The sequence below is a fragment of the Erpetoichthys calabaricus genome, chromosome 13, assembly GCF_900747795.2.
Source record: "Erpetoichthys calabaricus chromosome 13, fErpCal1.3, whole genome shotgun sequence".
NCBI classification, from domain to species: domain Eukaryota; kingdom Metazoa; phylum Chordata; class Cladistia; order Polypteriformes; family Polypteridae; genus Erpetoichthys; species Erpetoichthys calabaricus.
In genome coordinates, this window is record NC_041406.2 from 112846096 (window position 1) to 112866211 (window position 20116).

The 20116-nt window shown below is 42.8% G+C and overlaps 1 protein-coding gene across 1 annotated transcript in view; it reads left to right on the forward strand.

Annotated features, from left to right (window-relative positions):
* Nucleotides 1-17064, forward strand: part of LOC114663617 (KAT8 regulatory NSL complex subunit 1-like) — a 33439-nt gene extending 16375 nt beyond the window's left edge. Inside the window, exons 8-13 of the mRNA XM_028817478.2 lie at nucleotides 706-851; nucleotides 930-1048; nucleotides 1132-1213; nucleotides 1483-1595; nucleotides 6889-7105; nucleotides 16527-17064. Coding sequence (XP_028673311.2) covers nucleotides 706-851; nucleotides 930-1048; nucleotides 1132-1213; nucleotides 1483-1595; nucleotides 6889-7105; nucleotides 16527-16949 — 1100 coding nt within the window. The 3' untranslated portion in view covers nucleotides 16950-17064. The remainder of the gene's footprint in view (nucleotides 1-705; nucleotides 852-929; nucleotides 1049-1131; nucleotides 1214-1482; nucleotides 1596-6888; nucleotides 7106-16526) is intronic.
* The last annotated feature ends 3052 nt before the right edge of the window (nucleotides 17065-20116 follow it).

Below are 20116 nucleotides of genomic sequence, written 5' to 3' on the forward strand. Positions count from 1 at the left end.
TTGATGGTTTCAAGCATGCACAACGATACCAATTTCTTAATGAGTGTAGACTACTCTTAAAAAATATTCATGAAACACAATATATGGTATATAGCATGTTGACATTGGTTTGTTTTTTGATCAAATTTTAGAATGGGCTTAATGAAATAATCTTTACATCTTTGACTATTGTATGATTGTTAATAATAAAGTTGATACTTTTCATGAACCACCTCCTCTTGGGGTTTTCATACAGTACAATCTTTAGAGCTTACAGAAAGTGGAATGATAAACAAAAAAAACATCCAGTATGCAGTAGTTCTGTGGGTGAAAACGTTTTGTGTTTGAAACAGGTCTGAGGAGATTCATTCAAGCAAATAAAAATACCATGGATACTCAAATTACGACTCTTTACAATTTTGGTTTGCGGAAGAGAGTTTCTGTCTTTTGCATGTTATCAACTAAGCTGAGCAGTTGAAAATAAGAAAAATGTCATCTTTTGTGATGAATCTCTACTTCTACTCAACATACAGGGGCAGAATTTGGTGTACTAGATAGGTGTACCTTGTAAAATGGCCACTAAGTGTATGGTTAAGGCAGGTTTAGTTGAGTGCAACAGAAGAATTAATATAAATTAAAATTAATTTAATTTGTACAATATAGAGCTCTTCTAATCTACTCAAACTTTATTGCATATTTAGCTATTAACTGTGCTGTCATTGGCAGGTTGTGTGAGTCGCACAGACAAGCTGCAGAGGGGCACAGGAAGCCTCAGTCCTTACATTCCCAAATCCTCTCCTGAAGTGCCACAGCCTGCAGCAGTTGCCTTTGGGGATCCAGTGATGAGTTCTCTGTCTGCTGCGTCTTCTCAGGTGAGTGTAGAATCTGGGCTTTGTTCAAAGTATCAAAATTGCATATGTTGTCTCATCGTGTTTTCTTTCATTATTTAGCCAAGCCGGAGGAGGAGAGTGGAGAATTCATTTGATATTAATAACATCGTTATACCAATGTCAATGGCAGGCGGAGCTAGATTTGAGAAGTTGCAGTACAAGGAGATCCTAACACCCAGGTGAGCCCCTTAACAGAGTAAACAATATCTGTGCAGGCTCATTCTCTTTGTTTTCCATTATTCTCTTTTTCTGTTTGTTGCAGTTGGAGACACTTGAATTGTGATAGTGTACTGCCACCACGCACTTATGTGGAAAAAGAGGATGAATACCCAGAGACGGATGAGGTGAGTGACCAAGTCATTTTGCAGCAGAGGTAACACATGCAGAACAAGTGAGCATTGTGTTGTCTGCTTATCCAGTGATTTCATCAGCATCTCTATAATGAAAGCAAGCTTTTAAAATAGGAGTTGGAATTGATTTCCTACAATAAATGTTTTTTTATTTGCAGTATAATGTCTAGAACTCTCCTCCACATACTGTACATGAAACATATGAACAGAACTGAAAATTTGTTTGTGTGGAAGTCGTTAGCTGATACCTTTTTAACTTGTAGGTGGAAGATACTTCAGATGAGGCCTACCTGAGCCGGCACCAACCATGTGAAGAACGGGAGAAAAGCCGGTGGAGCAGTTGGGCCCTGAGTTCCTCACAACGCAGAGGTGGCAGGTGAGTTGAGCTTTCTTATTGCTCTCATTGTTGTCCAGTGTTTCCCTAGCAAACAGCACCTTATCCAGTGTGAAAAAAGACAAACAGAACAAACATAAATAGTTGGGTAGTCCACCCAGTATAATGTAGTAGCAATTTATAATAGCCAAGAGTAATCATATAAGACTGAGTCAGTAATGACTGACTGACAAGTGGCGGGTTTGTTCTTTTATATGTTCTTGGGAGGAAGAGGCGGGACAGGGAGGGGGAAGTAAGGTCGGAAGAAGGGGCGTGGTATGATCTCAGAAGTAGGTGGAGTTTTAGCCTTTCTTTTTTTTCTGAAGGCCTGCAAAAAAGGGAGAGAAGGTATTAGTACAACTCATCAACCCCTGTCTCTGTTGCTTACCTTCCGCTAAGCCTTTAGACTATGTGCATGTGTGTTACACCACCCTTTACACTCCTAAAAGTCTCTAGATTTCACTTGAGTGTACAGCTATCCACCTGTCATTGTAATACACAAGGCAGGAACTGAGGTCATTAGGTGTCTTCTCTAGGGTTTCTTCCCAGCTGCCCTGATATACATGGGTGACATTTCTGTAGGACTTTGTGTGTGCAAATAACCTTAAATGAAAGTCTTCAATGTGTAATTTAATCACGTCTGAATTGTTTGATTTGGAATTTTAAAGTGTATAGCAGAGGTAAATCAAGGGAAAATGTGTCTTTGTCCTAAATGTTATGGAGGGCACTGACATGCTGCAGAAAATGACTATTGGACTGGTGCACAACACAGGAGCCCTCAAACTGTATCTGTTACCTCAAGACATGCATTGCAGAAGCTGATATCTACTTCAGTGCACAATGCTTGAACGGGATGTTAACCCAATCTTTGTTTTGTGTTAATATTGTGCTAGAGTGGTGCTTATCAAACCTTTTTCATTGTGATCCACAGGTCTTACAAATTCTGCTCAACACCACTGGCTATTAGGCCTCTGTATTTACAGCATATGTAGCTATATTTTAGAAGTAGAGTGGTGGGGGGAGAGAAAGAGAGCAAGCTATATCTAATCTATCCTTTTAATCCTTATGATAAGTGCCAACATAACAATAGGCTTCATGGCAATAACTCTTGGGAAAAAATTGAAATTAAGGTCAAAGCTGTCTTACTTTCAGTTAAGACTACAAAATGACATACAAAATTCAGAATCAATGTTTCCATGACGGGACAGTTAACTTTGTGAGCTGGAATGTTAAAGGCCTGAATCATGAATTATAGAGAAAGTATTCTCTCACCTAACAGGTCTAAACGCTAAAATAGTATTTTTACAGGAGACCCACTTATTAAGTAAAGACAGGACAGATTATCTCATATCTTTCCCACAGAAATAAATTGGAAACCAAGAAGGTATCAGAGCTAATCAACGAAATTACTAGAATAGACCAAAAACATGCCAGGTGTCCAAATGAGGCTCTTCATAGGAAAAGGCAGGCTGTGCATTCAGAAGTCAGGCTCTTGACAACTAAAGAAACAGAACAACTCATTTTTAAATTGACATCATTACTATGAACATGGAGAGAAGCTAATAAGATCTTAGCTCAACAAATCCACAAGCAAGAAGTTTGCATAGCAATCCCAGCAATCACCAACACAAATGGTGATAAAATCATTGATCATAAAAATATAATGCACACATTTAAAGACTAAACTCAGTAGAATATAAGGATTTATAGTAAAGAAGACTGTCTGGAAAACATTTGGGATTAAATCACTTAGAGATCTGTACATAGACAACGTCTTTGCATCCTACGAAGAATTACATTCCAAATTTAACTTTCCAGCAACACATTGCTTTCACTACCTTCAAATCAGAAACTTTGTTAAACAGAACCTGCCCAATTTTCCTCACCTACCTTTGTGCCGGAAAAAATATTGATCAGTCTTGAGGACTCAGACAGCATTTCTGCAATATATAAAACCATTCTAGGGTCCCTCCCTTTCAAAGATCCAAGAGGACATTGGGAAAAGGATCTCTCACTCAACATCTCAGAAAAGGAGTGGAAGGTAGCAATGCGGGGAATTCACTCGAGCTCCATATGAGCAAAGCATACAATTATTCAACTGAAAATTACAATATTGAGTACATTTGTCTCACTTAAAATTGTCCAAAATGTTTTCCAGGGCAAGATCCAACCTGCGAACATTGCAATCAAGTTCCAGCCTCACTAGACCATATTTTCTGGATCATTCTAGACCAAAATCTTTAAATGCCTATCAGACAGCCTTGGTGTCACAATCCCTCCTAATCCATTAATAGCTGAGCATGGTGTACTCCCAGATGGGCTTAAAGTGGTGAAGGACAAACAAACTGTGATTGCCTTCACTACACTATTGGCACATATACTTATCTTGCACAACTGGAAGAATCTTAACTCTCCTATTCTAAGTCAGTGGGTAACTGATGTTATATACTGTTTGAAACTGGAAAAAAATCTAATTCATACTTTGAGGATCTGTGCAGAACCTTTTCAAAACCTGGCAGGATCTAATCAATAACATTTTAGAAATAAATTTTAAAGCACTGAGGAAGCAGGTTCTCGCCACTTTTTTTTTTTTTTTTCTTCTCCATTTATTTTTATTAATCCATCTATTTACTTATTTTTACTAGCTTTAAGTTTTACTCTGCTGGCTTAGCTCTCTTTCTCAGGGGTGGGGGTTGATTTGTTTTCGATCTTATTTTTGTAAAAATTGATTTATTTGTATGGAATGTTGTGTGATTTCATGTTTAAAACTTCCATGTTTTATTGTTTTTATGTGATAATTCTGATTTTTCTTTTGTTACTAAAACGGCTTTAAAGTCAGCTTTTTCATTGTCAAGTAATGCTTTTTCTAGTTACCGTAACCAACAGGCACTTTTATGCACTCTATGTCAAGGATTTCTGGTGCCTTGACATACTTTGCCTAAATCAAAGGCATAGTAAAAATTAAGTGTCAAGGTCACCTGTGTTACTTTTTTGCTGTAACTGTAAAGGCAGAAAAAATAGAAACTGAGTTAATTCAGTCCTGTAGATTAACCATTCCCCATGTACTTCAGCCCTTACCTGGCATTCCTGTGAAATATGAAGTCACTTATCAACATTGGTTCCATGCATCTGTTGTGTCATCCACAAGCTCTTTTCTAAAGACTGATAAAAAAAGAAAAAAAATGATTAATTACAGTGTTTAACATGGTTGGCCAATCCCAAAAAATATTTTCTGGGTTTTTGATGTGTGTCACAGGTACAAAGATGCTGTTGGAACTATGCTCCATTCTGCTTTCTCTTTGATCACATCACATTGTACTTGCACAGAATGACATTTTTGTGAAGGGCTTTGTTTTTAAGTGTCACGTTTGCTTGAAGGCTGTTGTTTTCACCTGTGCACTAGTCATGAGAATTTCATGCTTTGCAAAAAAGTAAAAATATTAATACTAAGAAATGTAAAATGCACATGTGATACAAATATGTGTGTAGCACCCAGAATATTTAAGCTGTGTTCTTGTTTATTCTCATATGTACTTACTTTTTATATGAATACAGTAATCCCTCGCTTTATCGCACTTCGACTTTCGCAGCTTCACTCTATCGCGGATTTTATATGTAAGCATATTTACAATACAATACAATACAATAAAGTTTATTTTTGTATAGCCCAAAATCACACAGGAAGTGCCACAATGGGCTTTTTTTAACAGGCCCTGCCTTTTGACAGACCCCCAGCCTTGACTGTCTAAGAAGACAAGGAAAAACTCCCAAAAAAACCTAGTAGGGAAAAATGGAAGAAACCTTGGGAAAGGCAGTTCAAAGAGAGACCCCTTTCCAGGTAGGGTTGGGCGTGCAGTGGGGTGTCAAAAGAAGGGGGTCAAACTTTTTATATGAATACAGTAATCCCTCGCTATATCGCACTTCGACTTTCGCGGCTTCACTCTATCGCGGATTTTATATGTAAGCATATTTACAATACAATACAATACAATAAAGTTTATTTTTGTATAGCCCAAAAATCACACAGGAAGTGCCACAATGGGCTTTATTTAACAGGCCCTGCCTCTTGACAGCACCCCAGCCTTGACTGTCTAAGAAGACAAGGAAAAACTCCCAAAAAAACCTAGTAGGGAAAAATGGAAGAAACCTTGGGAAAGGCAGTTCAAAGAGAGACCCCTTTCCAGGTAGGTGGGGCGTGCAGTGGGTGTCAAAAGAAGGGGGTCAATACAGTACACTACACAGAACAGAACAAATCCTCAATAAAAAATAAAAAATAATTTTTTTTTTTTAGAAGTACGGAGCAGAATTTAACAGTAGATGATATCACATAATAAGATTTGGATAATTCTAAACTCCTGGAGACCTCATCCATCAAGCTGCCTCCCCCATTTGTGAGCAGGGGGTCTGTTCGCACCCCTAGAGGATACGGACGTTCATCTAAAAAATGCTGAAAGACTACCTTCACATTGCTCCCTTCCTTGCAGCTGCTTTGTCAAGCGACATGCTTCACGCACGGTGCTTCGCATACTTAAAAGCCCAAAAAGTACCTGTTGATTTCTGATTGTTTGCCTCTCTCTCTCTCTCTCTCTCTCTGACAATCTCTGCTCCTGACGCGCAGTCCTTTGAAGAGGAAGATATGTTTGCATTCTTTTAATTGTGAGACGGAACTGTCATCTGTCTTGTCATGGAGCACTTTTAATCTTTTGAAAAAGAAACATGTTTGTTTGCAGTGTTTGAATAAAGTTCCTGTCTCTCTACAACCTCCTGTGTTTCTGTGCAAAAATCTGTGACCCAAGCATGACAATATAAAAATAACCATATAAACATATGGTTTCTACTTCACGGATTTTCACCTTTCGCAGGGGGTTCTGGAACGCAACCCCCGCGATCAAAGAGGGATAACTGTATTCAATTCTAAATTTTTGGCTAATAAGACAACCCTGCTTAAGATTTGTTTGTTGTATATTGAAAGTTACAAAAAAAATTAGGGCATTAAGTTTGTGACACTGCTGTGGGTTGGCGCCCTGCCCGGGATTAGCTCCAGCAGACACCCGTGACCCTTTGTCCTGATTCAGCTTGTTGAAAAATGGATGGATGGAAGTTTGTGACACCCCTCAAGTTTGCATTGTGATAACCAGTTTGGAAAACTCTGTATCAGAGGCTCTGGTTTGTTATGCCAACTAGAAATGTCTGTCCTAGATGTGATGGCCTATGAGATGCATCCTGATGTCTTGAGTGAGTCGATCAAACCTCAGCCGTCATAAATGATATTCCATTCTTGCTTGTTATTTTTCAGGTCCTCTAACAAGGGTGAAGGTCGACTCACACCACAGCCGCAACTGCTAAATGCAGGCCCAACACACCCTGTTTCTCCACCTGAGATGACTTCTGTTCTTCTTATTGATTCACCCTACTTGTGTTCTCAGAGCCCTCCTGATACCAGGGATCAGCGGAGCAGAGGACTTTCATTTAGTGAGGACACAATGTCATCCATACCAGATGAGGAGGTTCTAGTAAGTAAATAAAGTGAAACTGGAGCACTGTTGTGGCTTCATGTTGTGATACTTTATTTTGAAGCTCTTTTGAATTGTGAGCCTTCCCTTAATTATGATTTTTATTATCATTTTGGATGTTATAACATTCTTTTTGTCCTTCAGACATCACTTGCTAAGAGAATGGTTTTTCTAATAGACAGTTGAAATATTACAGAATGAAATACCCCAGCAGCTGAAAAACTGAACATGGCCTTGGTCTGTGTGAGCAGTCTTGAGAGCAGAACATGCTCAACAATTAAATTTAATAGAGGTGACAATCTGAACATGTTTAAATCCATTGGTGTTCAGATATTGAAAACGTGATATGGTAAAGACATTAGCAGAGCTCCTCAAAATGCAATATGGACATTGAGACATCATAGGATTTGGAGAAGCATATACAAATTCTTTAAAAATGAAGAAAAATAAAGATTAAAGTGGTTTGCAGTGTGAAAGTGTCAACAAAAGGCACTTTAATCTGTAAGGTTCCTTTTATATTGGTGGACAAGTTACTACGGGAAATGCCTAAATTAGCCGTGATTTACATGTACACCCTTGTATTATTTACCTGTGTGACATCCACGCATCACTCATGTCACAAACACACAAATCAAAGTGAGCAATATGGCCAAGGTGACCTTAATTTCAAAATAGAGCAAGCAAGAAAAGCTTTACAAGGACCAAGGGATCGTTACCCCCTGGGCACTTCCCCTAAAAGGGCTACACTACAGAATACCTTACCAATGGCCAGAAGCCACTTCAACTGCTTCATTCCTACCAGAATTCATGGATGTGGTGCTTTATTTCCAGATCGCTACCTTTGAAAGGGTAAAACAAATAAATCATTTATACAAGCACAATAGGGCAAGTCTGATCAATAAATAGAAGGTATCATTGAGAAAATATTTCAAACCATAATTTGATTACTAATGTCCATCCATCCATCCATTGTCTCCCCGCTTATCCGAGGTCGGGGTCGCGGGGGCAGCAGCTTGAGCAGAGATGCCCAGACTTCCCTCTCCCCCGGCCACTTGTTCTAGCTCTACCGGGAGAATCCCAAGGTGTTCCCAGGCCAGTCGAGAGACATAGTCCCTCCAGCGTGTCCTGGGTCTTCCCCGGGGCCTCCTCCCGGTTGGACGTGCCCGGAACACCTCACCAGGGAGGCGTCCAGGAGGCATCCTGATCAGATGCCCGGGCCACCTCATCTGACTCCTCTCGATGCGGAGGAGCAGCGGCTCTACTCTGAGCCCCTCCCGGATGACTGAGCTTCTCACCCTATCTTTAAGGGAAAGCCCCAGACACCCTGCGGAGGAAACTCATTTCAGCCGCTTGTAGTCGCGATCTCGTTCTTTCGGTCACTACCCATAGCTCATGACCATAGGTGAGGGTAGGAACGTAGATCGACTGGTAAATTGAGAGCTTCGCCTTGCGGCTCAGCTCCTTTTTCACCACGACAGACTGATGCAGAGCCCGCATTACTGCGGATGCCGCACCGATCCGCCTGTCGATCTCGCGCTCCATTCTTCCCTCACTCGTGAACAAGACCCCGAGATACTTGAACTCCTCCACTTGGGGCAGGATCTCGCTACCAACCCTGAGAGGGCACTCCACCCTTTTCCCGGCTGAGGACCATGGTCTCGGATTTGGAGTGCTGATTCTCATCCCAGCCGCTTCACACTTGGCTGCGAACTGATCTAGAGAGAGCTGAAGATCACGGCCTGATGAAGCAAACAGGACAACATCATCTGCAAAAAGCAGTGACCCAATCCTGAGCCCACCAAACCGGACCCCCTCAACGCCCTGGCTGCGCCTAGAAATTCTGTCCATAAAAGTTATGAACCGAATCGGTGACAAAGGGCAGCCCTGGCGGAGTCCAACTCCCACTGGAAATGGGTTCGACTTACTGCCGGCAATGCGGACCAGGCTCTGGCAACGATCGTACAGGGACCGAACAGCCCTTATCAGGGGGGCCGGTACCCCCATACTCTCGGAGTACCCCCCACAGGATTCCCCGAGGGACACGGTCGAATGCCTTTTCCAAGTCCACAAAACACATGTAGACTGGTTGGGCAAACTCCCCATGCACCCTCCAGGACCCTGCTAAGGGTATAGAGCTGGTCCACTGTTCCGCGACCAGGACGAAAACCACACTGTTCCTCCTGAATCTGAGGCTCGACTATCCGACGGACCCTCCTCTCCAGAACCCCCGAATAGACTTTTCCAGGGAGGCTGAGGAGTGTGATCCCTCTGTAGTTGGAACACACCCTCCGGTCCCCCTTCTTAAAGAGGGGGACCACCACCCCGGTCTGCCAATCCAGAGGCACTGTCCCTGATGTTCCATGCGATGTTGCAGAGGCGTGTCAGCCAAGACAGTCCTACAACCTCAAGAGCCTTGAGGAACTCCCGGGCGTATCTCATCCACCCCCGGGGCCCTGCCACCAAGGAGTTTTTTGCCCACCTCGGTGACCTCAGTCCCAGAGATGGGGGAGCCCACCTCTGAGTCCCCAGGCTCTGCTTCCTCATTGGAAGGCATGTTAATGGGATTGAGGAGGTCTTCGAAGTACTCCCCCCCACCGACCCACAACGTCCCGAGTCGAGGTCAGCAGCGCACCATCCCCACCATATACAGTGTTGACACTACACTGCTTCCCCTTCCTGAGACGCCGGATGGTGGACCAGAATCTCCTCGAAGCCGTCTGAAAGTCGTTCTCCATGGCCTCCCCAAACTCCTCCCACGCCCGAGTTTTTGCCTCAGCAACCACCAAAGCCGCATTCCGCTTGGCCCTGCCGGTACCTATCAGCTGCCTCCAGGGTCCCACAGGACAAAAGGGTCCTGTAGGACTCCTTCTTCAGCTTGACGGCATCCTTCACCGCCGGTGTCCACCAACGGGTTCGGGGATTGCCACCACGATAGGCACCGACCACCTTACGGCCACAGCTCCGGTCAGCTGCCTCAACAATAGAGGCACGGAACATGGCCCTTTCGGACTCGATGTCCCCCACCTCCCTCGGGACATGGTCGAAGTTCTGCCGGAGGTGGGAGTTGAAGCTACTTCTGACAGGGGGCTCTGCCAGACGTTCCCAGCAGACCCTCACAACACGTTTGGGGCCTACCACGCCTGACCGGCATCCTCCCCCACCCTCGAAGCCAACTCACCACCAGGTGGTGATCAGTTGACAGCGCAGCCCCTCTCTTCACCCGAGTGTCCAAGACATGTGGCCGCAAGTCCGACGACACGACCACAAAGTTGATCATCGAACTGAGGCCTAGGGTGTCCTGGTGCCAAGTGCACATATGAACACCCCTATGCTTGAACATGGTGTTCGTTATGGACAATCCGTGACGAGCACAGAAGTCCAATAACAAAACACCGCTCGGGTTCAAGATCGGGGGGGCCATTCCTCCCAATCACGCCCTTCCAGGTCTCACTGTCATTGCCCACGTGAGCATTGAAGTCTCCCAGCAGAACGAGGGAGTCCCCAGAAGGTATGCCCTCTAGCACACCCTCCAGGGACTCCAAAAAAGGGTGGGTACTCCGAACTGCTTTTCGGTGCATACGCACAAACAACAGTTAGGACCCGTCCCCCACCCGAAGGCGAAGGGAGGCTACCCTCTCGTCCACCGGGGTAAACCCCAATGTACAGGCTCCAAGTTGGGGGGCAATAAGTATACCCACACCTGCTCGGCGCCTCTCACCGGGGGCAACTCCAGAGTGGTACAGAGTCCAGCCCCTCTCAAGGAGATTGGTTCCAGAGTCCAAGCTGTGCGTCGAGGTGAGTCCGACTATATCTAGCCGGAACCTCTCAACTTCGCGCACTAGCTCAGGCTCCTTCCCCTTCAGAGAGGTGACATTCCACGTCCCAAGAGCCAGCTTCTGTAGCCGAGGATCGGACCGCCAAGGTCCCCGCCTTCGCCACCACCCAACTCACACTGCACCCGACCTTCCTTGGCCCCTCCCATAGGTGGTGAGGCCCATGGGAAGGGGGGACCCACGTTGCCTCTTCGGGCTGTGCCCGGCCGAGCCCCATGGGTGCAGGCCCGGCCACCAGGCGCTCGCCATCGAGCCCCACCTCCCAGGCCTGGCTCCAGAGTGGGGCCCCGGTGACCCGCGTCCGGGCGAGGGAAAACGCTGTCCAAAATTGTTTTTCTTCATAGGAGGTTTGTTTAACCGCTCTTTGTCTCATCCCTCACCTAGGACCAGTTTGCCTTGGGTGGCCCTACCAGGGGCATAAAGTCCCGGACAACAGAGCTCCTAGGATCTTTGGGACACGCAAACCCCTCCACCACGATAAGGTGGCGGTTAAAGGAGGGGTGATTACTAACGTTATTTGCAGAAATTGGGCATTAAATACTATAAGTCAAAAGTAGAAGAAAAGATACAACCTGAACAATTCAAATTCGTGTCTGAAACAGCAAGCTTTGCTTCAGTATATCCAGCAGAAAGATGACTGTGTAATTTAAAATGTCCATTGTTCTTAATCCAAATCGGGCATTTCTTAAATAGATACTTCATAATAAAGCAGGATTGGTCTCCTTGCATTTTCATATCATAGCTTGCTCTTCACTTTTGTCCTTACACAATGTGTATAGTTTTCATTGTGTTTTAGTAACTCTCCTTTTCATAGCTTGCACGTTGTTCTTGTATTACAAACCTGCATTATCACTCCGTTGCAAAAGCAGGCATGTTGTCTGCCTCGCATCCGTCTCTCTCCACAGCTGAATATATGTGTGCATCACACCAGTTGGTGCTTTCTTTTATACTGTGGCTTGATGGCTTTTTTCAGTAACTGACATCAGACAAAAGTCAAGTGATTGAGAAGTTTTCCTTTGGTCTTGATCTTCTGTCAGTCTGTTATGAGGTATGAGTTAAGTAAGTCCCCCAAACCCCCCCATTTCACATTTTTGTTACAAATATGTGCATTGGTTAGCTTATCTGAGTTTTAAACATAACAGGTAACACTTCTTGATAATATTTGTTGTACATTGTGCATATTTCTCCCAGAGTTAAGCATTAACATGCTTGTTTGCCTTCCGGAATTCAATGCTCTGTTCATTTTTTTTTTTTTTTTAATTCCTAAAATAATAGACCTGGCAGACTCCTTTTCTGCAGTTATCTCCTACTTGGCCCACAATGTCTTCTGAAACTTGTAGCTTTTTCCTTAGCCTCTAGAATACTTGTCTTCCTTCAACTATATCTAGTGGCAGAGGAGGGGGCGGTCCGCCCCAGGCGGCACATTTTTGGGGGTGGCATTATTGGCCAAAAGGCTCGGTACAATTTGTGTGTAAGCAGCAGGGAACAGAAAAATATCACTCATGAATGAGAAAAGTGAAATTATCTGATTTTTTTATTTTTTTTATTCACAAATGCTTCAAAAATTATTTTCAGACTGTCCTCCTGTGATGGCAGCAGACACAAACAAAAATAAACATAAACATTACACCGATAATAATTTCTAGGAAGATAAACAACTAATTTAGAATTTGTAATTTCATTTCGTTATCAATCCGAAAGCATTCTTGCTCTGCGCAGATCCCCACCTGTCACTTGTACACTACACTGGTTCTCGTTTTCGCAGCGTAATTATATTACACTAATAATTAGAACATGGCTTATAAGTGTGTCTGTACTATATTCTTGTCTAGTTGATGCTTATAAATAATTATATATCAAAATTATTGCTGTTTCTCTATGTATAAATCTATGCACAATTTATCTTAATTTTTCTCTATACGTCATTTTAATTTTCTATTTAAATAGGTTAACGTATTCAGATATGTTGGAGGGTGGCAAATTGAAGCACTGCCCTGAGCGGCACGAACTCGAGCTACGCCACTGCCTATATCTGCTGTTATCTCCCATGGCTGCCCTGACAGTATGAAATCATTGTTAAGCTAAATTGCCTGCTTCTCAACACTACTTGTCCTGTGCCCCTATTCTCTGCCTGCATTTATTTTAACCAAACCTTTTTGCTAAATTCTTAGGTAAATGCACTCAATTAAAAGCAATTGTAGTTTTTCATTATAAGCCCTATAGTATAGCTGTGGTCTTGGTCACACAGTTTATTCACGTAAAAGCTACATCTTATCTAAATAAAATACAATTAAATATTACAAGTCTTGTTTAATAAAGTAAAAAACTAAAGTTTCAAAAAACTCATTACATACTGAAACATTCAAAGTGTTCTGGTATGGGCTTCACTAATATGTCTGACTCCTCTGCTGAAATAACAGACTGTCCTACTTTAATTTTCTTCCTAAACAGATCTCATCTAGAAGACATTTTTGTGTCTCAACTCCAAACTTATACCCTAGAGAAGGTGGTGGTCTTGTTACAGTCATATGAAAAAAGTTTGGGAACCCCTCTCAGCCTGCATAATAATTTACTCTACTTAAAAAAAAAAATAAAAATAACAGTGGTATGTCTCATTTCCTAGGAACATTTGAGTATGGGGGTGTTTTCCGAATTTAGTATTTACAAATGTGAAAAACTGGCAGTGCAAAAATGTGGGCCCCCTTGTAATTTTTGCTGATTTGAATGCATGTAACTGCTCAATCCTGATTACTTGCAACACCAAATTGGTTGGATTAGCTCGTTAAGCCATGTCCAATCATGAGAAAAGGTATTTAAGGTGGTCAATTGGAAGTTGTGTTTCCCTTTGACTCTCCTCTGAAGAGTGACAGCATGCGATCCTCAAAGCAACTCTCAAAAGATCTGAAAACAAAGATTGTTCAGTTTCATGGTTTAGGGGAAGGCTACAAAAAGCTATCTCAGAGGTTTAAACTGTCAGTTTCAACTGTAAGGAATGTAATCAGGAAATAGAAGGCCACAGTCACAGTTGCTGTTAAACCCAGCAGGTCTGGCAGGCCAAGAAAAATGCAGGAGCGGCATATGCGCAGGATTGTGAGAATGGCTACAGACAACCCACAGATCACCTCCAAAGACCTGCAAGAACATCTTGCTGCAGATGGTGTATCTGTACATCGTTCTACAATTCAGCGCAATTTGCACAAAGAACATCTGTATGGCAGGGTGATGAGAAAGAAGCCCTTTCTGCACTCACGCCACAAACAGTGTTGCTTGTTATATACAAATGCTCATTTAGACAAACCAGATTCATTTTGGAACAAAGTGCTTTGAACCGATGAGACAAAAATTGAGTTGTTTGGTCATAACAAAAGCGCTTTGCATGGCGGAAGAACACCGCATTCCAAGAAAAACACCTGCTACCTACTGTCAAATTTGGTGGAGGTTCCATCCTGCTGTGGGGCTGTGTGCTAGTTCAGGGACTGGGGCCCTTGTTAAAGTCGAGGGTCGGATGAATTCAATCCAATATCAACAAATTCTTCAAGATAATGTTCAGGCATCAGTCACAAAGTTGAAGTTACGCTTGGGTTGGATATTCCAACAAGACAATGACCCAAAACACAGTTCGAAATCTACAAAGGCATTCATGCAGAGGGAGAAGTACAATGTTCTGGAATGGCTGTCACAGTCCCCTGACTTGAAATATCGAAAATCTATCCATGCTCGGCAGCCATCAAATTTAACTGAACTGGAGAGCTTTTGTATGGAAGAATGGTCAAAAATATTTCCATCCAGAATCCAGACACTCATCAAAGGCATAAAGCAGGCATCTAGAGGCTGTTGTTATATTTGCAAAAGGTGGCTCAACTAAGTATTGATGTAATATCTCTGTTGGGGTGCCCAAATTTATGCACCTGTCTAATTTTGTTATGATGCATATTGCATATTTTCTGTTAATCCAATAAACTTAATGTCACTGCTGAAATACTACTGTTTTCATAAGGCATGTCATGTATTAAAAGAAGTTGCTACTTTGAAAGCTCAGCCAATGATAAACAAAAATTCAAAGAATTGAGAGGGGTTCCCAAACTTTTTCATATGACTGTATAACACCTGAGGTGACAGCTGGGTTTACTGTGAAAAGATATCTGTGGGGATAGGAAAAGTAGAAAAGAAACTGACGGCTGCTGCAACCCTTTCAGTTGTGGGTGGGGGGGGGGGGGGGGGGGGGGGGGGGGGGGGGGGGGGGGGGGGGGGGGGGGGGGGGGGGGGGGGGGGGGGGGGGGGGGGGGGGGGGGTATTGGTATTGCATCAGTAAAGGTGTATGACTCCCTCCAGCCTCTCACAGCATATCATCCATCCATCCATTATCCAACCCGCTATATCCTAACTACAGGGTCACGGGGGGTCTGCTGGAGCCAATCCCAGCCAACACTGGGTGCAAGACAGGAAACAAATGCTAGGCAGGGTGCCAGCCCACTGCAGGGCTGCACACACACACACACACACACACACACACACCAAGCACACACTAGGGACAATTTAGAATTGCCAGTACACCTAACCTGCATGTCTTTGGACTATGGGAGGAAGCCCCACGCAGACACAGGGAGAACCTGGGAAGCGATCCCAGGTCTCCTAACTGCGAGGCAGCAGCGCTACCCACTGTGCCGCCCCACAGCATATCCGTGTGTTCCAATTCATGCGATAAACATGGAGGCTGCTGCCCAACCTCTGAAGGTCACATCCTCCCTTTTTTTAACTCCGTGTGGAGTGTTTCTTTCTAGTAAGTAAGTAAGTAGGGTTGCTAGAAGATTGATCCTTTTGATCTGGAAGTTTTCACAAGTATTCCATCATAAATGATGTCTGTATTTTAATTGTTTAGAATACATATATTGGGGAAAATTTAAGACATACGCAGAATTTACTATTTAATCCTTAAAAAAAATGTTGCAAATATTTTACCAAATTAATTTTCTTTTTAAGCCCTTTTTAGTAAGAGAGGTGGCTATATTCTGAAAGGGTGGTAGCAGCAGTTGTAATGATGTCTTTAAATTATGTCAGCAAAGGAAGTAATAAGATGTGTTAAGGAATAGTTTAGAAAATGTAGGTATTTACCTAGGCTTGAGTAATAAATGAATGGTCTTTGGAAAAAATCATTTCAATAAATACTCAAGGTGAGTTTGCAGTGGAAAAGGTAGGAGAAATCAAACTGACCAACTGTGAGCAAGTTTTCTGCCTGATACTGACAGGTGAAGCCTCCAGGAGCCTTTGTGATTAAGTGGATTAAGTAGGTTAAAGAATGTTATGTTACAAGTTATTGACAAAAATAATGATGAAGACATTGTACACAGGATGGATCAAGTAATTACACAAACACATAAAGCCAAAAAGAGAGGAGGTAGTGAACATGTAGAGAAAGTAAGAAATGTTCCAGGAATTTGCCTTGATGGCCTTGACTTAAAGCAGGTAGCATTTGGCTTTGTTATACTTGTTTTATTTTTTGAGCCATTTTAAATTATGTAATAGTTATTTTTGTCTTGGTGCACATCCACAGATGTAAACATGTATTTTCTTCTTTTCCCACTTTGTAGACAGTACTCCCATGGGAGCCCCGCTCTTTTCCCCTGTCTGAAGAAGAGTTAAAATTGGTGCAAAATCAGGTGGAGGAAAGGACATTTCATGAGCTCTGGTGGCATCAAAGGACAAACTGTGACAGCTCAGGGAGCTCGGGTGGCGGCTACTTGAACAACTTGCATAAGAGCCAGACAGAAGCTACTGACTCAGGGATATCGCTGGTGAGCGCAGATCCTACAGCCACTCCACCTAGCCCTTCTGTGTCACGGTGCGGCCTGCACAGTGTTGTGCTGCACCTTAATGCCAGTGCGCTTTCAGACCTGCCTCCAGAGCCTGCTGTGCCTCAGAGCAGCGTGGACCTAGGGTGCTGCGCCACGCCACTGGCCGCTTCACCGCGGTCTTTACTGAACCCTGAAGAAATGACAGCCCAGGACAGATGAGGCTCGCTCACACATATGTTCTGTTCTAGCTGCTTTGAATGTGTTTGATATTCAAACAACTACTGTATTGTGAGGGAGACGTGTGAAAATTACACATAAAGCTATATACCCAGCAGGTTGTTTTTGTCTGTCTTTTCATTTGAATGCTGTCTCATAAATGTGTCCACCATGTTCTCAGGCTAATATGCATATATGGGCACCATTTAAGGAGTTTAGCTATTTAAGCAGATTTTAGAGTCAAATTTATTTCTACACACCTTAGAATTCTGTGTCCAGTTTGCAGAATACAATCTGTTTCAAAATGTAATGTCTTATGCCAGTTCCTACTTTAAATATTTACTGTATTTCTGGCATCCCTTTGACTTCTTTGGTGTTTTCAGTTGGAGATTTTTGAAATTATATTTTGACTTGTCAAAATCTTAATTATGGTATAATCGGCAAGCAATGGCTTAAATCCTATACCTGGTTTTTGTGAATATTTTTATGTATGAAAGTTCCGTGCCAGCCTTGCCTTCTTTTGCATCTTGGGAGAAGCGCTTATATGCTCCTTGGCCAGGGTCTCAGTTGGTCACTTAGTGTCTTTATAGAGTTTAATGGAAAAAAATACTACCCTGTTCAAGTAAGCTGTTTTTCTTCTGCATAATATGAGGTGCTCTTTTACTTCTATGCTACATAACCTTAAGGAAAACGGAAGCAGCAGCTGATAGAAACTACAGATGTGTTTCTGTGCATTCATAGCACAGGGTCCAACTTTTTTACTCTGTGGTTAAAGGTTTCTGTAGTCGGTCTATATGCAGGCCATGTTTTCAGGGTCCTCACAAGTCATCTTTTCACATGTGTACATTTAGTTAGGATTGTGTATGGCCCTCTGTTGTTTACATGTCCTCAAGTTGTTCTGAATACATTCAGTTTATAGCTCCTTGGGTTACTGGCTACAAAACTGTGTTTACTTATTTATAGACTCCTCAAAGCATTTTGCATCCATTCATTCTTTAACACTGTTCAGTAATCTCTGTTCAGTTTGCATTTGGTAAGTCATTTTAACATTTAATATCTTGTGCTAATTTCTACTTCAAATGTAACCATTAATATTTTGACTAGTAAAAATTCAAGTTATAGGTATTTTAAAGAGAGACAACACACATATAAAGGGTCCAGAGCACCCTTAGGCAAACCCTGTATATTATAAGTTGGCATAAAAGGTGCAAAAAAGAAACCAAAACGTGGTGGTAGCATGGAGACTAGTCCTGGTGAAACCGGCCAAGTCTGAATCAATATGCAGGTACTTCCGGTTAAGTTAAATTCTGGGAGGAAGAGGCGGGCACAGGTGGAACGTGTTCCAGAAGTGACGTCCTGGGATTCGGCACACTCAATCATTTTTTCTACACGGGAGAAAGAAGAATAGATACTGTTACTGCTTAGCACCCTTGGCTGGCCTGGGATAGTATTGTTATTATCTAAGCCCTTAAGTTGTTACCCAGGCACACACGTTTGACAGTACCCATAGTCTAGATCCACAGGATCAGGCAATCTGAGCCGTGAGCTCATGGACATGAGACAGAGCATCGGTGCTGAAATGGAGAAGACTGCGATAATGTTGGACTTTGAACCTGAATGGCTGAAAGTCCAAAAACCACTTGGTCACCCAAGGCTTGGATTCCCTGTGCAGATCCATCCACTGTAGGGGACTGTGGTCTGTCACCAGGGTGAACTCCTGGCTCAGAAGGTATTAAGTTGGTTAATAGCTCATTTAATCACCAGGGCCTCTTTTCTCTACCGCCGCATACCTCATCTCCCGATTCCGTAGTTTCCAACTCAGATACATCATGGGGTGTTTAACACCGATGATGCTTTGGCTCAATATGGCACCCAAGCCTGTGTCTGAAGCATTGATCTGTAAAATAAAAGGAAAAAAGAGAAATTTGGAGTTAGTAACACAGGTATTGAAGCGAGGGCCTTTTTAAAGTTGCAGAATGCATCCCCTGCTTTCTTATCCCAGACCACAAAGGAGCCCGCTTCTTTGATAAATCAGTTAATGGGGCAGCCCTCTTGGAGAAATGGGGTACAAACTGGTGATAGTAACCCACTAATCCTAAGAAAGCTTGTACTTGCTGCTTGGTTTTTGGACGGGGCCAGTTTATAATGGCATCAATTGTAGAACACACAGGTCGTGTTTTACCTCTGTCCACCAAGTAACTTAAATATTTGACCTGAATCATTCCCAAAAAAGCCTTTCTTAGTATTGATTCTGAGACCAGCTTCACTTAGTGTTAGGAGTACTGCAAGTACCTGCTGTAGATGATCCTACTAGGTGTTGATAATGTCATCGGAGTAGTCAGCACTGTAGGCTTGGTGGGATCCTAGCACCCTGTCTACCTGACGTTGAAAAGTCGCCGGTGCCCTGTGCAAACCAAATGGGAGAATCATGTACTGCCAGTGTCCACTAGGGGTGCTGAACACTTTTTTTTTTTTTCCGCATCACAAATGCCGGTAAGGGAATTTGCCAATACCTATTAGTCATGTCTAGGGTGGTCAAGTACTGTGCCCTTCTGACATCTCCAGTATAAATTATTGCAGATCGCACGTCACTTTATCCCTTGGTCAATATTACGTCTGTGTAATTGTAGTTAGTGTCTTCAAGTAGGCCCTAGTGGTAGGATTGATATTTTGGTTATGACTTGTTTCCATCTTTGGTCTTTTTCATTTCACCCCCTTAGCTTTGGTCACTAAGATCTGATTGTTTTCTTGGTTTTGATCCTTCACTACTCATTTTGACTATACATTTTGTGTTTCTCATCGTCTCCCGGTCACTTTGCTTACAATAATTCTATTACACTGGGCACCTCCTGGTAAACAACTTTACGAAGAAAGGTGTTATGGTAATTGAACTCCTCAGTCCTGAGCCGTTCATTATGAGTCTGCAGCATACCATTAGAAGGAAGATGACTTTGGAAGATTGTCACAGCTACAATCACCTGGCTCTTGGTGCCTTATCTATCCAGCACGCAGCGCGATTCGTCCAAATGAATCTAAAGAAAGAATCTGAAAGGATGATCTGAACAGTACCAACTCAACATGCAGTAGATAAACAACTGCTGTTAAATGTTTAATCAGATACAAGAAAAATACTTCTAAAGATACCAGGGATATTGGAGAATTAAGAGCCT